Source organism: Salmo salar, chromosome ssa29 (genome assembly GCF_905237065.1).
Source record: "Salmo salar chromosome ssa29, Ssal_v3.1, whole genome shotgun sequence".
NCBI classification, from domain to species: domain Eukaryota; kingdom Metazoa; phylum Chordata; class Actinopteri; order Salmoniformes; family Salmonidae; genus Salmo; species Salmo salar.
Genome location: NC_059470.1, coordinates 27,411,821 through 27,426,600, shown reverse-complemented (window position 1 = coordinate 27,426,600; position 14,780 = coordinate 27,411,821). Strand labels below are relative to the sequence as shown.

General features: G+C 45.5%; 1 protein-coding gene across 1 annotated transcript; it reads right to left on the bottom strand.

The window, feature by feature from the left end:
* Positions 1–3,878: 3,878 nt before the first annotated feature.
* On the bottom strand, positions 3,879–14,527 carry LOC106590504 (thyroid hormone receptor-associated protein 3). Its single transcript, XM_014181589.2, has 11 exons — positions 14,296–14,527; positions 13,336–13,385; positions 12,553–13,191; positions 10,569–12,026; positions 6,698–6,867; positions 6,409–6,520; positions 6,230–6,296; positions 5,989–6,122; positions 5,692–5,794; positions 5,429–5,552; positions 3,879–4,816 (listed from the first exon to the last, which is right to left on the bottom strand). The coding sequence occupies exons 2-11, from the start codon at positions 13,374–13,376 to the stop codon at positions 4,803–4,805; spliced, it is 2,862 nt and encodes a 953-aa protein (XP_014037064.2). The 5' UTR covers positions 13,377–13,385; positions 14,296–14,527; the 3' UTR covers positions 3,879–4,802.
* Between the last annotated feature and the right edge of the window lie 253 nt (positions 14,528–14,780).

Here is a 14,780-nt window from a genome sequence, read left to right as displayed (position 1 = left end):
GTCCAGCAGGGAATTATTCCATGGTTAAGTCTCTGCTGACCCTAGAAAAGTCTGACCTTTAACCTATCTGTCTGGCAGGGGCATTAACTATGTTCCTTGAATAGTCCTGGCCAGCCCGGTTTACCTAAAGCAGGCCTGGGTGAAAGTAGGCAAGATTGACCTGTTAAATATCTGTAAGGATCACTTCTGTACCTGACAGGTGTGTACAGGTGAGAGATGTGGACAATCCTGCCTATTAATACACAGGTAATGACTAAACAGGCTCCACTCATGTAACATGCATTACTACCAAGCTAAAGAGCCACTAACACTACCTAAAGCCAACACGCTTTCCAACTTGGTATGAGAAGTAATCTCTTTTATTTGATAATTACAGTAATGACATCAGTAGATTAGTAGGGCCTTTCCTCATGTGGAGTGTATCAAACCTAGACAGATCAAAAACAATAACATGGTCTGGCAACACAGGGTACAGTAGACAGGTCAACAACATCAACTATGGTACACTGGTCAAACAAACCAACAAACAAATACAATCGCAGATCAATGAATTAGGTGGCTCCTCACTAACAGGATGCTCGCATTATGAAGTCACTTCCCCTAAATTAAAGCTTCAATATGTAACTTTTTGGGCAACGGAACAAATTCACATAGAAATGTGTTATTAGATCTGTCATTCTCATTGAAAGCAAGTCTAAGAAGCGGTATATACAGTTGAAGTCGGAAGTTCACATACACTTAGGTTGGAGTCATTAAAACTCGTTTTTCAACCACTCCACACATTTCTTGTTAACAAACTATAGTTTTGGCAAATCGGTTAGGACATCTACTTTGTGCATGACAAGTAATTTTTCAAACAATTGTTTACAGACAGATTATTTCACTTATAACTCACTGTATCAGAAGTTTACATACACTAAGTTAACTGTGCCTTTAAACAGCTTGGAAAATTCCACAAAATGTATGTCATGGCTTTAGAAGCTTCTGATAGGCTAATTGACATCATTTGAGTCAATTGGAGGTGTACCTGTGGATGTATTTCAAGGCCTACCTTCAAACTCAGTGCCTCTTTGCTTGACATCATGGGAAAATCAAAAGAAATCAGCCAAGACTTCAGAAAAAACATTGGAGACCTCCACAAGTCTGGTTCATCCTTGGGAGCAATTTCCAAACGCCTGAAGGTACCACGTTCATCTGTACAAACAATAGTACGCAAGTATAAACACCATGGGACCACGCCGCTGTCATACCGCTCAGGAAGGAGACGCGTTCTGTCTCCTAGAGATGAACGTACTTTGGTGCGAAAAGTGCAAATCAATCCCAGAACAGCAAAGGACCTTGTGAAGATGCTGGAGGAAACAGGTACAAATGTATCTATATCCACAGTAAAACGAGTCCTATATCAACATAACCTGAAAGGCCGCTCAGCAAGGAAGAAGCCACTGCTCCAAAACCGCCATAAAAAAGCGAGATTACGGTTTACAACTGCACATGGGGACAAAGATCGTACTTTTTGGAGAAATGTCCTCTGGTCTGCTGAAACAAAAACAGAACTGTTTGGCCATTATGATCATCGTTATGTTTGGAGGAAAAAAGGGGAGGCTTGCAAGCCGAAGAACACCATCCCAACCGTGAAGCACGGGTTGGCAGCATCATGTTGTGGGGGTGCTTTGCTGCAGGAGGGACTGGTGCACTTCACAAAATAGATGGCCTCATGAGGCATGAAAATTATGTGGATATATTGAAGGAACATCTCAAGACATTAGTCAGGAAGTTAAAGCTTGGTCGCAAAATGGTCTTCCAAATGGACAATGACCCCAAGCATACTTCCAAAGTTGTGGCAAAATGGCTTAAGGACAACAAAGTCAAGGTATTGGAGTGGCCATCACAAAGCCCTGACCTCAATCCTATCGAAAATATGTGGGCAGAACTGAAAAAGCGTGTGCGAGCAAGGAGGCCTACAAACCTGACTCAGTTACACCAGCTCTGTCAGCAGGAATGGGCCAAAATTCAACTTATTGTGGAAAGCTTGTTGAAGGCTACCCGAAACGTTTGACCCAAGTTAAACAATTTAAAGGCAATGCTACCAAATACTAATTGAGTGTATGTAAACTTCTGACCCACTGGGATTGTGATGAAAGAAATAAAAGCATAAATAAATCATTCTCTCTACTATTATGCTGACATTTCACATTCTTAAAATAAAGTGGTGATCCTAACTGACCTAAGACAGGGAATTTTTACTCGGATTAAATGTCAGGAATTGTGAAAAACTGATATTAAATGTATTTGGCTAAGGTGTATGTAAACTTCCGACTTCAACTGTATGTTCTATGTGCACCATTCCTATGCTTCCCGTTCTTACGTTTCATTTTTGCATCTTTTACTTTCGGTTTTGTACACACGCTTCAAACTACTGAAAATACAATATTTTTGGTGATGTAAAAGGTATTTATTTCACTGCTGCTAGCACTTTATGTTTTTGATTTAACCAAACTGGAACATCAGGTGTATTGAATTTAGGCAAATATTGAACTGATCAATTAGCTCAGTTGGCAGGTCCGGCGTCCAAATGAAATATTGAAATAATGAGCATTTATTTGACCAAGAAAACGTGCCGACAGAAAGACTCATCGATCTCAGTTAAAGCATCGGCGGGAGCAAAACAGCGCCCCTCTGTCTCAGTATGTGTAGACCATGTATCTGATGCTGTCTGAACCAAGAATATGGCATGTCGAAATATTTCTATCCGACAGCGTCAGACACATGGGCTACATATAGAGGGCCCTGTTTCGCTCGACCAGATGCTTTCTCCGGTGATATAGTTTCAGCAGAGGAAAAGGCGAGGCAAAGCAAGAGGGCTCACTCTTGCCAAAATATGTCCAGTACAAGCCCAATGCGTTTCTATGGGAATAATATGCGGACCTAAGCTTGTCGCCTGCCTTCCCGCCTTTGGGACAAAGACTCCCATTGTTAGGGCAGAGAAATGAGCATCTCGTCATTACATACAGATCTCTGGTTTCAGCTTCTTGCGAATTGGAAAAGAAAGTAGGCAAGTGCACAGTGCACAGTTAGGATGCTGGACTGCGCTAAAGTAAAACATTAAAAAATACAATTACTCCTGTATAAATAAAAACATTCAAAATACTTCACCAGGGACATGACTTATCCACAGACGATCATTAGTTTATTGTTGTCGTTTTTTTAATAGCTGTGGATTGTTTCAAATCACAAGTGTGAAGGCCTATTCCTATTTGGGATGCCCACAATTTGGGCACACGGGAATATGTCTAGCTGATTGAGTTGCGTGGTCAGTGAAAAACATCCAACATATGTGTGAAGTTAATGTGTTTTGAGTAGAATTTAAAATGTTGCATCAAGATGGGGAGGGGTTGTGTGGTGAAGATATGGATCTCTCCAGAATACATGCATATGTAGGAACATGCTCATTTGGCAATGTTGGATTACTGATTGTCTTAACTCACCACGTCCACCACTAATAAGCTGAGTTTCTCAGTCATTTTTTCTTTGCCTCACACAAGCCAACGAAGTCTTGTTTTTTTAACATCCAAAACGAATGATAGTTCCTAAGTATTAGAAAAATCTTTCCAACACTCCCGGCCTCGATAATCACCACGAATCGGTGTGAAAGAGCAAAATATCATGATCTGATGATCCCATATAGTCGGTGGAAACGTTATTTAAAAAACAGCGGTCTAGAGCTCACTGGCGTGGGAAACTCTGAGGGCCTGGAATAGTCTCGTTGATACAACGTTGCACTTCACTAACAACAGCTCAAGTCAAGACAGATAGAAAGGGAGGCAGACAGGCGGAGAAGAGAGATTCATGTGATTGAAAGAACCAGAATTTTCATCAGGTTATTTTCTACTGTTTTTATTTGTCAGCTTTACTTAATTGAGATGGAAGTTACAGGCCTACTGCTGCATTGGCCTATAGGCTCTCTCGGAGTTCTATGAGCTCATTTCTTTAGCCGCCAATGGATCACAGTGTATCAATGTGTTCATGTGGCAGAGGCTGCTGCTCTCACCTCAGCTGAATTTTAACTTTTACATTTTATTTCAGATTTTTATGATTAATCATGTGACAATGATTGAGAAAATAAAATATTATTGAAATGAAACTGTTGCACAAAAATGTGCATATAAAAAAAATGATAACTGTTGCACTAAGAACGGTAGAAATGCTAGGGTAAATTGGAAGTATCCACAAACTTGAAACTCACCAGCTGCCAATGGTCTTTACTATTACAATTTGAACACGCAAGCGGGTGCACACATAGGTGGTCCTGGGAAAAAACATGCCCGCCTATGGATATCAAAGGCCCGTCCAACTGATTAGTTCTGCCGCCGGCCCTGTCAGTTGGTCAGGTGTGGTGCCTAGACGGAACAAAATCCTGCAGTACCAGCGGGACTCCAGGAGCACGGTTACCTAACCCTGCTCTACACTATACTTGCTCGTTTTGTAACAAACTGAAATAGGCAAACTTTTTGAAATTTTGCAACCAGGAAATGGTGGAGCGATTTATGCATAGTGCATCTTTAAATATCAGTTGGCCATCTTACTTCCCCACCACATTACTCTCTCTGTCAGGAGGGCAGCTACATTGCATGGGCTTTACATTGACAGCGTGGTAAAGAGTGTCAGTAGGTCAGGTGGTCGTGGTTCAGGCTGTGGTCAGTCAGCAGCAGTGTGATCTATAATATATACAGCCTATCAACAGTTAACCTCTGGGTTGACCTCACATAACCACTGACTCCATTTGGATTGCTCCAAGCTTCCATTCACCAGTTGGCACCTGTGAGAGAGAGAGAGAGAGAGAGAGAGAGCGCGAGAGAGAGAGAGAGCGCGAGAGCGAGAGAAAGAGCGCGAGAGCGAGAGAAAGAGTGCGAGAGCGAGAGAAAGAGTGCGAGAGCGAGAGTGCGAGAGAGAGAGAGTGCGAGAGAGAGTGCGAGAGAGAGAGTGCGAGAGAGAGAGTGCGAGAGAGAGAGAGAGAGAGAGTGCGAGAGAGAGAGTGCGAGAGAGAGAGAGTGCAAGAGAGGTCTTGTGAATATATGTGTTAGGTTAAGAAGCAGGGCAGCTATGGTTGTAATGGTCATTTTGGTGGACAAGATGATTGTCTAGAGGAAAGGAGAGGACTTGATTGGCTCAGGGTCAGACATAAATGAGATCTAGGGAACAGATGGACAGACTGACGTACGTAACCAGACAGGAAGGTAAACAGAGGCCAGTCATAGGAATTACACTGTCAATCAACCAACCAATCAGTGAATGACTGAGGTCACTGAACATGGTTGGGAAGTTGTGGTTCTCTGAACAGGTCTGTGAATGACAACCCACTGTACTTTTTAACTTCTGTTTCCTGGTTTACATTGACTGTATATACTTATGTTTTGGGGTACTAACTGACCGTTAATATTGTGGTTCTGTTGTCTCGTTGGTCCAGGCCGGTTGCAAGGGCTATTAGGAGGCCAGTTGTTCCTCTGCTGGTCGCCCATGTCTTGTCTAATCATGCCCCCTCTCCTCTGACCCCCCTAGAGAGAGAGAGAGAAAGCGAGAGAGCAAGAGAGAAACGTCTAAGATATATTTAGAGAAAGATACAGCTAATATCGGTTTTATTCACTTCCCTACTAAATGTGAACACACACACGCACACCCTCACACAGTTCTCACCATGTCTCCAGGCCACCTCCTCCCTCTCCGTGGTGGGCCTGACCAGCCTGAAAAGCCCTCCTGTTCCTCGTCTTCCTCTCTAACATACACCCCCTGATGGTCACTGAGACAGAGAGTGTGTGAGAGGGAGAGATGGTGTAAAAATGGACCCTTCCTCCACTTGTTAAGGTAATCACTGATCTGACAGATTGGGTGAACACAAGGATCCATAGATCAGTGATGACTCCAAGAAAGGGAGGAAGGAATAATTGTAATATTCAAAAGAAGCCCCATCATGTCTTCACTGTGTTGTAGTACCTCCCGGCAGCCAGGGGGCGCTGTGAGAGCCTGCCTCCAGGTATGGTGACCTTCACTCCCTCCAGCCTCTCCTGTCTCCTCCTCTCCAGGTCATGTCTCAGGTCTCCGGGATCTCTCACCGCCAGCTGCTGCCTCTGATCACAAAACACATCAATAACACATCACTCAATCAACCAATACATTCAGGAACCAATCAGTCCATCGACATATCCATCTTAAACCTCTATACACATTATTGTACCTGCATGCGGCCAACTTTAGAGAAGACAGGTTCCATATCAGGTTCTGACATACTCATGTTGAACAGCCTGGAGGAGAGGGAGAGGAATACAAATATATTGTTTGTAAACAGCACAATAAAGGCTTAAACAAAAGCTCTAAAGATATTAAAATTACCATAGTAACCAGGTGTTCATGTACCTGTTCAGAGTTGGTCCTTCTTCCTCCTGCTCCTCCTCCTCAGGCAGACCTCCATCTTGGGGGCCAGAGAAACGCTCGTTCAGTGTCACGCCATCACCCCTAAAGTAATGCTCTGGAGAAAATCAGAGAAAGAAAGAGTAAGAGATTGATTGCCTTGAAGGTTGTGATAAGTATCTATCGGTTCTGTCTGAGGTGGGCACATTAGTGTCAATGAGCGGTGTGTGTGTGTGTACACAAGTGGCTGTGTGTGCGTATACTCAGGTTGTGTGTATTTGTTTCGTTTCCTAACCTTTGACCTGGTGCACCAGGGTGATGATCTCCTGGGCGAAAGTCCCAGAGTGCATTGCGGACTCCTGGTACGTCCCAGAATGCTCTAGCATGGGCAGGAAGTCTAGGCGCTGTTGGCCCACGTTGACCAGATCCAGCGACAGCTGACGGTCTGAAGAGTAGCACAGCTGGCTGGAGGAATGATGAGAAACGGAGGAGAGGGATGAGCAACGGAAGAGGAAGGAAACGGTGGAGGCTTTACAATCTGAGATCAGGCCTGAATAATAGGGTTTAACTACGAAATTATAGTACTAGTAGCTTCTAACATAGTTTACTGTGGTAGCTAGCTGATGGGAAATGTGTGATAAGGGTTTGATTCAAGTAAAGACTGTAGTTTGGGGGTGGAACTAAGTCATTTGTTCTGAACAACAAATGTATGCATGCATGACAGTCATTTTGGATAAAAGCATCTGATAAATGGTATATATATATATATATATATATATATATATATATATATATATATATATATATATATATATATATATATATTTCTGAATTCAAAAATACTGTTGTAGGGAGTTAAGTGGTTCTCTAGTGGATGTCTTATGTAAATAAAATGTAGCTAAACATTGTGTACTGAACAACCTTACCTTGACCGAGGCATCTGTAAACACACTACACTTACCTTCACATTTTAAAGCTTTAGGAAAAATGACTGATTAAGTACATCATCAAGAGCGGTTGGTTTGGACATATTTGCAAAAATGCACTTAAGTCCAAATAAGGTCAAATTGTTTCAAATGAGTTTGAAACGCAACAGGAAGAGAGTGAGACGTTACTCATCTCCAGGGATGTAGTTGTGAAACGCTGAACGCCAGTTGAGATAACGGGTGGGGTAACGCTAATGCTAACAAAGTGTATGTGGTGTAAAAGGTGCATCATCGCTCTTGATGAAATAAAAAAAAAAGTGTGTGAACAGTGATTTTCCTCCACTACATCCCTGCCCACTTCCTGTGCCAGTGTAACACTGGCATGGGTCAAAGGTGAAAATACATGCTTCTTTAAATGTTTCGCTCTCTGCATTTGTCAATCAACTTCTGGATGTCTGTGATTCACAGGAGGACAGTGTAGTTCTTGTCCTTGGTTGGTGAAATGTTGACAGTGTAGTTGCTTGTCCTTGAACGGTCCAGAGTGGACAGCGTAGTTCTTGTCCTTGATTGGTCCAAGGTAGACAGTATGTTCTCTTGCAGGTGTGGTTTTCGTGAGCAAGTTGTGTCTAGATGAAGTGTAGACTGACAGAACCCACCTGTTCAAGAGTGTTTCTGAGATGTCCTTTTTCAGAGCAATACTCAAGTGTTCATGAGGATTCATCCATGCTGAACTATTGGCTGATACATCGGCTGTGTTTGAGGTTTCAATTCCTCTTCTTCCCAAAGTGTTCATTCTGGGTCCTTTTAACTAGGCCGAGTCCAGATTCGCTGTCAGGAATACCTTAGTCCTCACTGAGTTGGGTTTCCCCTTGCTGTTGTAATGCTTTGACAGAGCTGTTTCCCTGGTGCAAAATGGAGTTCATCAATAGTCATATGGTTCTGAGAGCCTCTTGAAGAAGAGACACTATTAGTGGGATTGAGTTTGAGGATTATTAGTCCCTGATTAGTCCATGAGTATCAGTGTCAATAGGGGTGGAAAAGACAGCTGAACGTTAGCTTGTAGAAGTCAAACCGAAAGCTTTAGTGTCATGTGTTGAGTCCAAAAGTATTTTTCACTCTTTCCAATGTGGAAGGTCATCTTCAGATATTCATCATCCACTGCTTTTCTGACTGGACATCATCCTGGTCATCTCCAGGCCTTCACATTGCCTTCTGCTCTTCTCCACTCTTGCTTGTGTCTACTAGCTGGTCACTCAGGCCTTCTTCAGTTCATCCAGAAGGTGGATATCTCAGTGTGTTTAATGATTGGATTCTCCCTGGTCTGTTCACGTCCCTCTGACTTAGGCCATAGCATCCGGTCTTTACTTGTAGTCATCCAGTGTTGTCCTTTGTTCTGGTACAGCTCAAAGTGAGTTATACTAAGAACCTGTAGCCTTCGGTTGCTTTAAGGACAGCATCATTGCCTTGAGTTGTCGTTCAGACAGTTAGGTCTGCTCAGTGCTGTGCTTTATAGTCAATTTCTTTGAGTGAAACTGTTTGTTGAAAGGTATGCAGGGCCACTCCAAACCCAGTTTGGTCATAAGACCCATGCAGAACAGAGCCCAGATTTCTGAAGATATGTGGTGAGTGTTGAGAGAATTTGGATCCAAGTTTGCCTCAGAAGCGTAGGTGTTGTGAGACCGTGGCAGAATCTCCTTTAGGCCTTGAGACTCTTGAGCATCATGGGTTTAGACAGGAAGAACAATCAGGAACATGCTAATGTGTGCCCTTGAGGGTGGTCATGACGCCGACTGAGGTCGTTAAAGTCTTTGGCAAGTTTCAGTGGGAATGAGTCCACCTCAAATTAAACACATTGGATGAAGATTTAAAATTATTCTGCTTGCTTGACAGATAAGAGGGAAATCCTCTAGAAGTCTGCAGAATAATATAGGCAATGATGGAAAGAACATGTTGACTTACCTTTGGACATTGGTCTGAATAAAATACAAAAGTTTGAGCTAGTTTAAGCTATTTGAAAGTCTTGTGACTAGAGCTGGTGTTTTGGCATATGTATCCTCTCAGGCTGAGTGGGGTAAGGGTGAAGGGTCATTGCCTGTCTCAGAAAAACACTGCTTCTGAAATAAGTCCTTTCACAAGAGTCTTTTTCTGATTAGCTGATCAAGAGCTGATAATTCCAGGTGTTTCTCAAAACATTGAAAAAAAAACATGGTGGTTTCAAACTGATGTTCCTGAAGTGCAGTTCAGGACATATTCCAGCCCAAATCGTCTTCAGTCAGCCGAAGACCAAGGCACCATGCAGTGGCTCAGTGACTGACATTTATCACGCTCACCAACTCCATATTAGAATGTATTGGGCATCATGTATACAGGAAATCCTTCTATATACCAGTTGTTTGGTGCTCAGTTTGGTTAGTACCAAGACTTTCCCCCTTCTGTCTTCATGGGTTCTGCCTTTTCCTCCGAGACTCAGGTCAATCAGCTGTAGTGAGTAGCAGAACTCTTTACTTTCCAGAGCTCCTTCAGCACGTTCCAACACGCAGGCTGCTTGCTCTTTATTCATTTCAGCTGTGAAGGATGAGCTGCAAACACACTGCTGGCGTCTGGTTGGTCTCTTGGCTGGTTGTTCTCTTGGTTGTCAGGGATGCTCTCGCTGTGGGAAAGCTGCAACCACTCCCTTTGAGAGTTGCCACATTCTGCTGGGTTGTTCATTGGATGAGAGATATCTGAAGAACTGATGAGCCAAACCTCTGCCGTGAGCCATTCGGTTATTCATATGGTTGATAGTCTTCTACTGTGGCATCTCTGTCCTCTAGAATGTTGCAAAGCTGGTCTGACATGTTCTGCCCCTCTTGATGAACAATAAAATGTTATTTGGGAGATCCTGACTTGCCTCCTCTATGAATTGATTCCACCTTTCTAATCATGAGAATGTGAAGGACAATGCTGTAAAATGGCCACTCTACTAAAAGGCATTTGGCGATTCGCCACGTTTATCACTGCAATGCCCCACATCAGGAAGGATGAGTTTGATGTATATAAATTGCGTCCCATCACAAATTCTCAGCTTGTAGAATACTTGCAATGTAGAATAAAAAAATCTGTTCGAAGAATACTTCCTCCTCTAGCTGTCAATGATCTCAGGGCTTCTGACTTTGTCTTCCTGCAGTCGACAGTGAGAGTTGAAAAGAAGCATGAACTTTCACCCTTGACCCCTAAACGTTGCTGTCGGAAACACTTTACCTGTTCTGGCCCACAGGCCGGTTCATGTCCACCTTGATGGTGAGCGTCTCTTTCTCGCCGGCGCCCATGCGAGGCATTGCCATATCATTCTGCTGTTGGTTCCAGTTGGGGTTGAGATCTCTATGCTGAGGTTTCCTAGGATCCATCCTGCCCTGTGCTGGCGGCCGGACTCCTCGCGGCCCTGGTCCCCGGTCCTTCTCCCAACGGGGCTCCATGTCGCTCACCTCTGCCCAACCGGGTGCCTCCTCTCTGGGCTCCATGTCCCAGACACCTCCCCTGGGTTGATACCCCTGGTGCTCCGGAGGGGAATGCTGGGGGTTGTCATCCCGGGCTCGGTACCCCTGCATTCCCTGAAGGAGAGGCCGGGGCTGGTTCATGGAGGGCCCCATCTGTCTCTTGCCACCCTGGGCTGGGGCCCCCCTCTCCCCACGGAATGCACTGTTTCTGGCCCTGGGCTCTGTGGGACTACCTCTATCTTGGAAGCCCATGGGGCTGGCTCTCCCATGACGATCAGGGCTTCTTCTGGACTCATGTACAGGCCCTCTCCTCGCCTCGTGTACAGGCCCTCTCCTCTCCTCATGGACAGGCCCTCTCCTCTCCTCATGGACAGGCCCTCTCCTCTCCTCATGGACAGGCCCTCTCCTCTCCTCATGGACAGGCCCTCTCCTCTCCTCATGGACAGGCCCTCTCCTCTCCTCATGGACAGGCCCTCTCCTCTCCTCATGGACAGGCCCTCTCCTCGCCTCATGGACAGGCCCTCTCCTCGCCTCATGGACAGGCCCTCTCCTCTCCTCATGGACAGGCCCTCTCCTCTCCTCATGGACAGGCCCTCTCCTCTCCTCATGGACAGGCCCTCTCCTCGCCTCATGGACAGGCCCTCTCCTCGCCTCATGGACAGGCCCTCTCCTCGCCTCATGGACAGGCCCTCTCCTCTCCTCATGGACAGGCCCTCTCTTCTCCTCATGGACAGGCCCTCTCCTCTCCTCATGGACAGGCCCCCTCCTCTCCTCATGGACAGGCCCTCTCCTCTCCTCATGGACAGGCCCTCTCCTCTCCTCATGGACAGGCCCTCTCCTCTCCTCATGGACAGGCCCTCTCCTCTCCTCATGGACAGGCCCTCTCCTCTCCTCATGGACAGGCCGAACCCTGGCCTCCTCTCTGGTATTGGACCTGCTACCCAACTTCCTGAACCGCTCCTCAGTGGCTCTGGCCCGATGGTGATTGAATCGGTCGTGGCTTGGGCTCTGGTCGGGGCCACGGCCCCTCTGGTTGTCGTAGAGTTCTGGCCCTCTGCTGTTTATAATACCATGGTCATGCTCCACGATAAGGGTTCCAGGCCCCCGGCCATCGTGGCTCCCTGAGGGGCCCCTGCGCTCCCGTGGCCCTCCTCCTCCGTACCCTTCCCGGGGCCTCTCCAACGAGGGGCGGCGCACCCTAAACTCTGCCTCCTTCCCGTACCTGTGTCGACATAAAGAGCAGGTGACATGGTTCAGCACTGACCGAGGACATACGATCACGCTGACTATACCTAACAAATATACAGATTTTGTAATAGCTAGCTTTCAATTTATTTAGGAAAACACGTAGCATATGAATAGAATTTATGGGCTAATAGATAGTGCCTTACATATCGGTTAATGACAACAGTCATTCATGCAAGCTGATTAGCAATAAACAAAGCCATATGACATCACAGGCGCACAAAGCCTCTAGACTACAGCGGGTAATAATAGTAAAGTATTCAACTATATCACAGTGTACGTCATGGCAAGCACCTGGTTCCAAGGATCACAGAGACAAGAACATGTCATCCATGTTAAGCCATGCAATTCAATCTACTACTCTACGGTTACATGATTACACAGGGGACACAGTAGCAGGGTGAAGTTTGCGCTTAGAAAAAACAGGAAGCTGGGTTCTCCTCTTCAATCTTCTTCTCTCGCTTTTGGCCATAAAATTCCAATGGAACACTGCTCAAATTTACCCAGGATGCACCGCTTCATCAGCTTCCCTCCGGTTCCGGTCAGAGATGGTGCTCTTCTCTCTATGCATGTCGTCTCTGCTCCGGTCTCCATAGGGACCTGGAAAATCTCCACCCCTCCTCTCCCCCTTCCCCCCACCCTGAACCCTCTCCCTGGGGCTGCGGTCCCTGGACCTCCCCTGGCTCTTTTCCTGCTCTTCTCTTCTCCAGCCTGCAGAGGACACTATCTGGTGGTGGTCAGGACTGTAGTGAGGGTGCTGCGGGGCCAGTGATGGCAGCTTCTCTCTGGGTAGCCTCTGAGGGGAGTGGGGCAGCCCTTCGCTCCCGCTTCCTTTTCCCCTGCCACCCCCTCTGCCATCATGGGGGGAGAGCCTTCTGCGCTCGGCGTAGCCCAGCTCGTGAGGTGCCGGTGGGGTTCTGCGATGGTGGAATTCCTCTGGGGGGAGGTGGTGGTCAAGCCTGTGGAGGCCTGGGGACATAGGTCTTCTGTGGCCCTCTGGGCCATCTGGGTGGATCTCGTCCATGAAGCGAACCCACTGATCCTCCCCAGGCAGCCTGCCCAGGTCAGCCAGCACCTGCTGGGGGTTGAAGTCTGGGTCGTCCCAGGGGAACCTCCGACCATCCTGCCTGCACAGACTAACTCTGCAATAACACAAAAAAAGTATAAAATATTTGAATTGTAAAGCACCTTTCATACAGCGTGCTGAGATGAGACAACATCCTAAAGTAATCTTACTGACCCACACACTGGACTAGCATGTCAAATGAAGTGTGGAAGATATTTACCTGTGAGAATAGTGGGGAGATCGTGACCGTGGCCTCAACATTCTCTTTACCTTGAGAGATCAGTGGACAGAGAGAAAGAGTATGCATGAGTAAAATACTACAATACACAGTTCCCTTGCCGTGACGCCATACAATAAGCATCAATAAGATTTTTTACTTTTTTTTAATGTCGCTGACACATATTTTCACAGGTGCAGCCAAATGCTTGTTTCTAGCTCCTACAGCGCAGTATACCTAACAATGCAAAACAATACACACAAATCCCCAAAACGTAAAGAAATATCAGAACAAGAAAGGTCTGTCCTGAATATATAGCAATATACATTTCAGATTATTCAGCAACATCCTAGGACTGTAACCAGCATTACTATGTCGTTTAACTTGGAAAGCAAAGGGATTGAAATGTACAGTAGTAGAATAACATTGAGAACTAAACGTTATGTATGCTAGCTAGGCCATGCTAAAACCACTAGTCGGGAAGAAAACCCGACTTGGGACTATGATCAGCTCAAACGACGCAATATTTAACTAGTTACTACCAAACAATACTAGCTAACGTAGCTAACAGTCAAATAAATAGCAGTGATTTACACCAGATTAACCGACATATTTTAACATTTGTGTGTTTAACCAATTGTCGTTGCTAGGCGACACTTCAACTCCACGATTTACTCTGGGAGTTGAGCGGCGACTGGCCGGACTTTGGCCGTTTATCAGCGCCGGGTGAATTTTGACTTGTTCTCTAGTCCAGCCTAACTGGAGCTCAGACCTCACATAACATTAACACTGTCGTGTGTTATTATTTGGGTGCGGAAATCAGTCGTTTTTAATAAAAAACTTCATTTTATGTGACGTTGGAGCTCCAGTCCGCCCACAATAGTCGCTGCTGAACCACATCGTATATCGTTGAGTTGAATCGGCTCTGTCGTAGCTGCTAGCTGTTAGCTGTATGGCACTTACCCCAGCGCACGTTCCTACCAAAACTAGAGGATACGTAAACCAAAACACCAGTCTCGCACACACGATTTTATTACACAACTACTAGCTAGTAAGTAATGACGATCAAATATATCTCATATTGTAATTTCGTTACAATATGAAGGATGTCGCATTGTCTGCGTTCAGGAAGTTGTACAGTTGACTGTCTTTGCCTCGCGACATCAACACAGAAATAGACTAAACTGCCTTTGACCCGGAAACACACACAATAAGGATAGCGCCACCGTTAGGACGTTTGAGTCACAGACGAAGGGGGTTAGTTATATAGTCTTTGCTTGAGTTGTTTCTTCATAGCCACTCTGAACTAGATGTGTCCCTTACAATTAATTTTTGAAACAAAACTCACTGTAGAATACAAAAGTATTTTTCACAAGACTGAGGATATACAACATTAAGAACAGCTGCTCTTTCCATGAGCAGGTGAATCCAGGTGAAAGCTATGATCC

Coding starts and splice junctions, on each gene's coding strand:
- LOC106590504 (XM_014181589.2), bottom strand. CDS start 13,376: ATGTTGAGGCCACGGTCACGATCTCCCCACTATTCTCACAG. Junction 12,027..12,552: donor GATGAAGCGGTGCATCCTGG/GTAAATTTGAGC, acceptor ATGTCGACACAG/GTACGGGAAGGAGGCAGAGT. Junction 6,123..6,229: donor CTAAAGTTGGCCGCATGCAG/GTACAATAATGT, acceptor TTTTGTGATCAG/AGGCAGCAGCTGGCGGTGAG.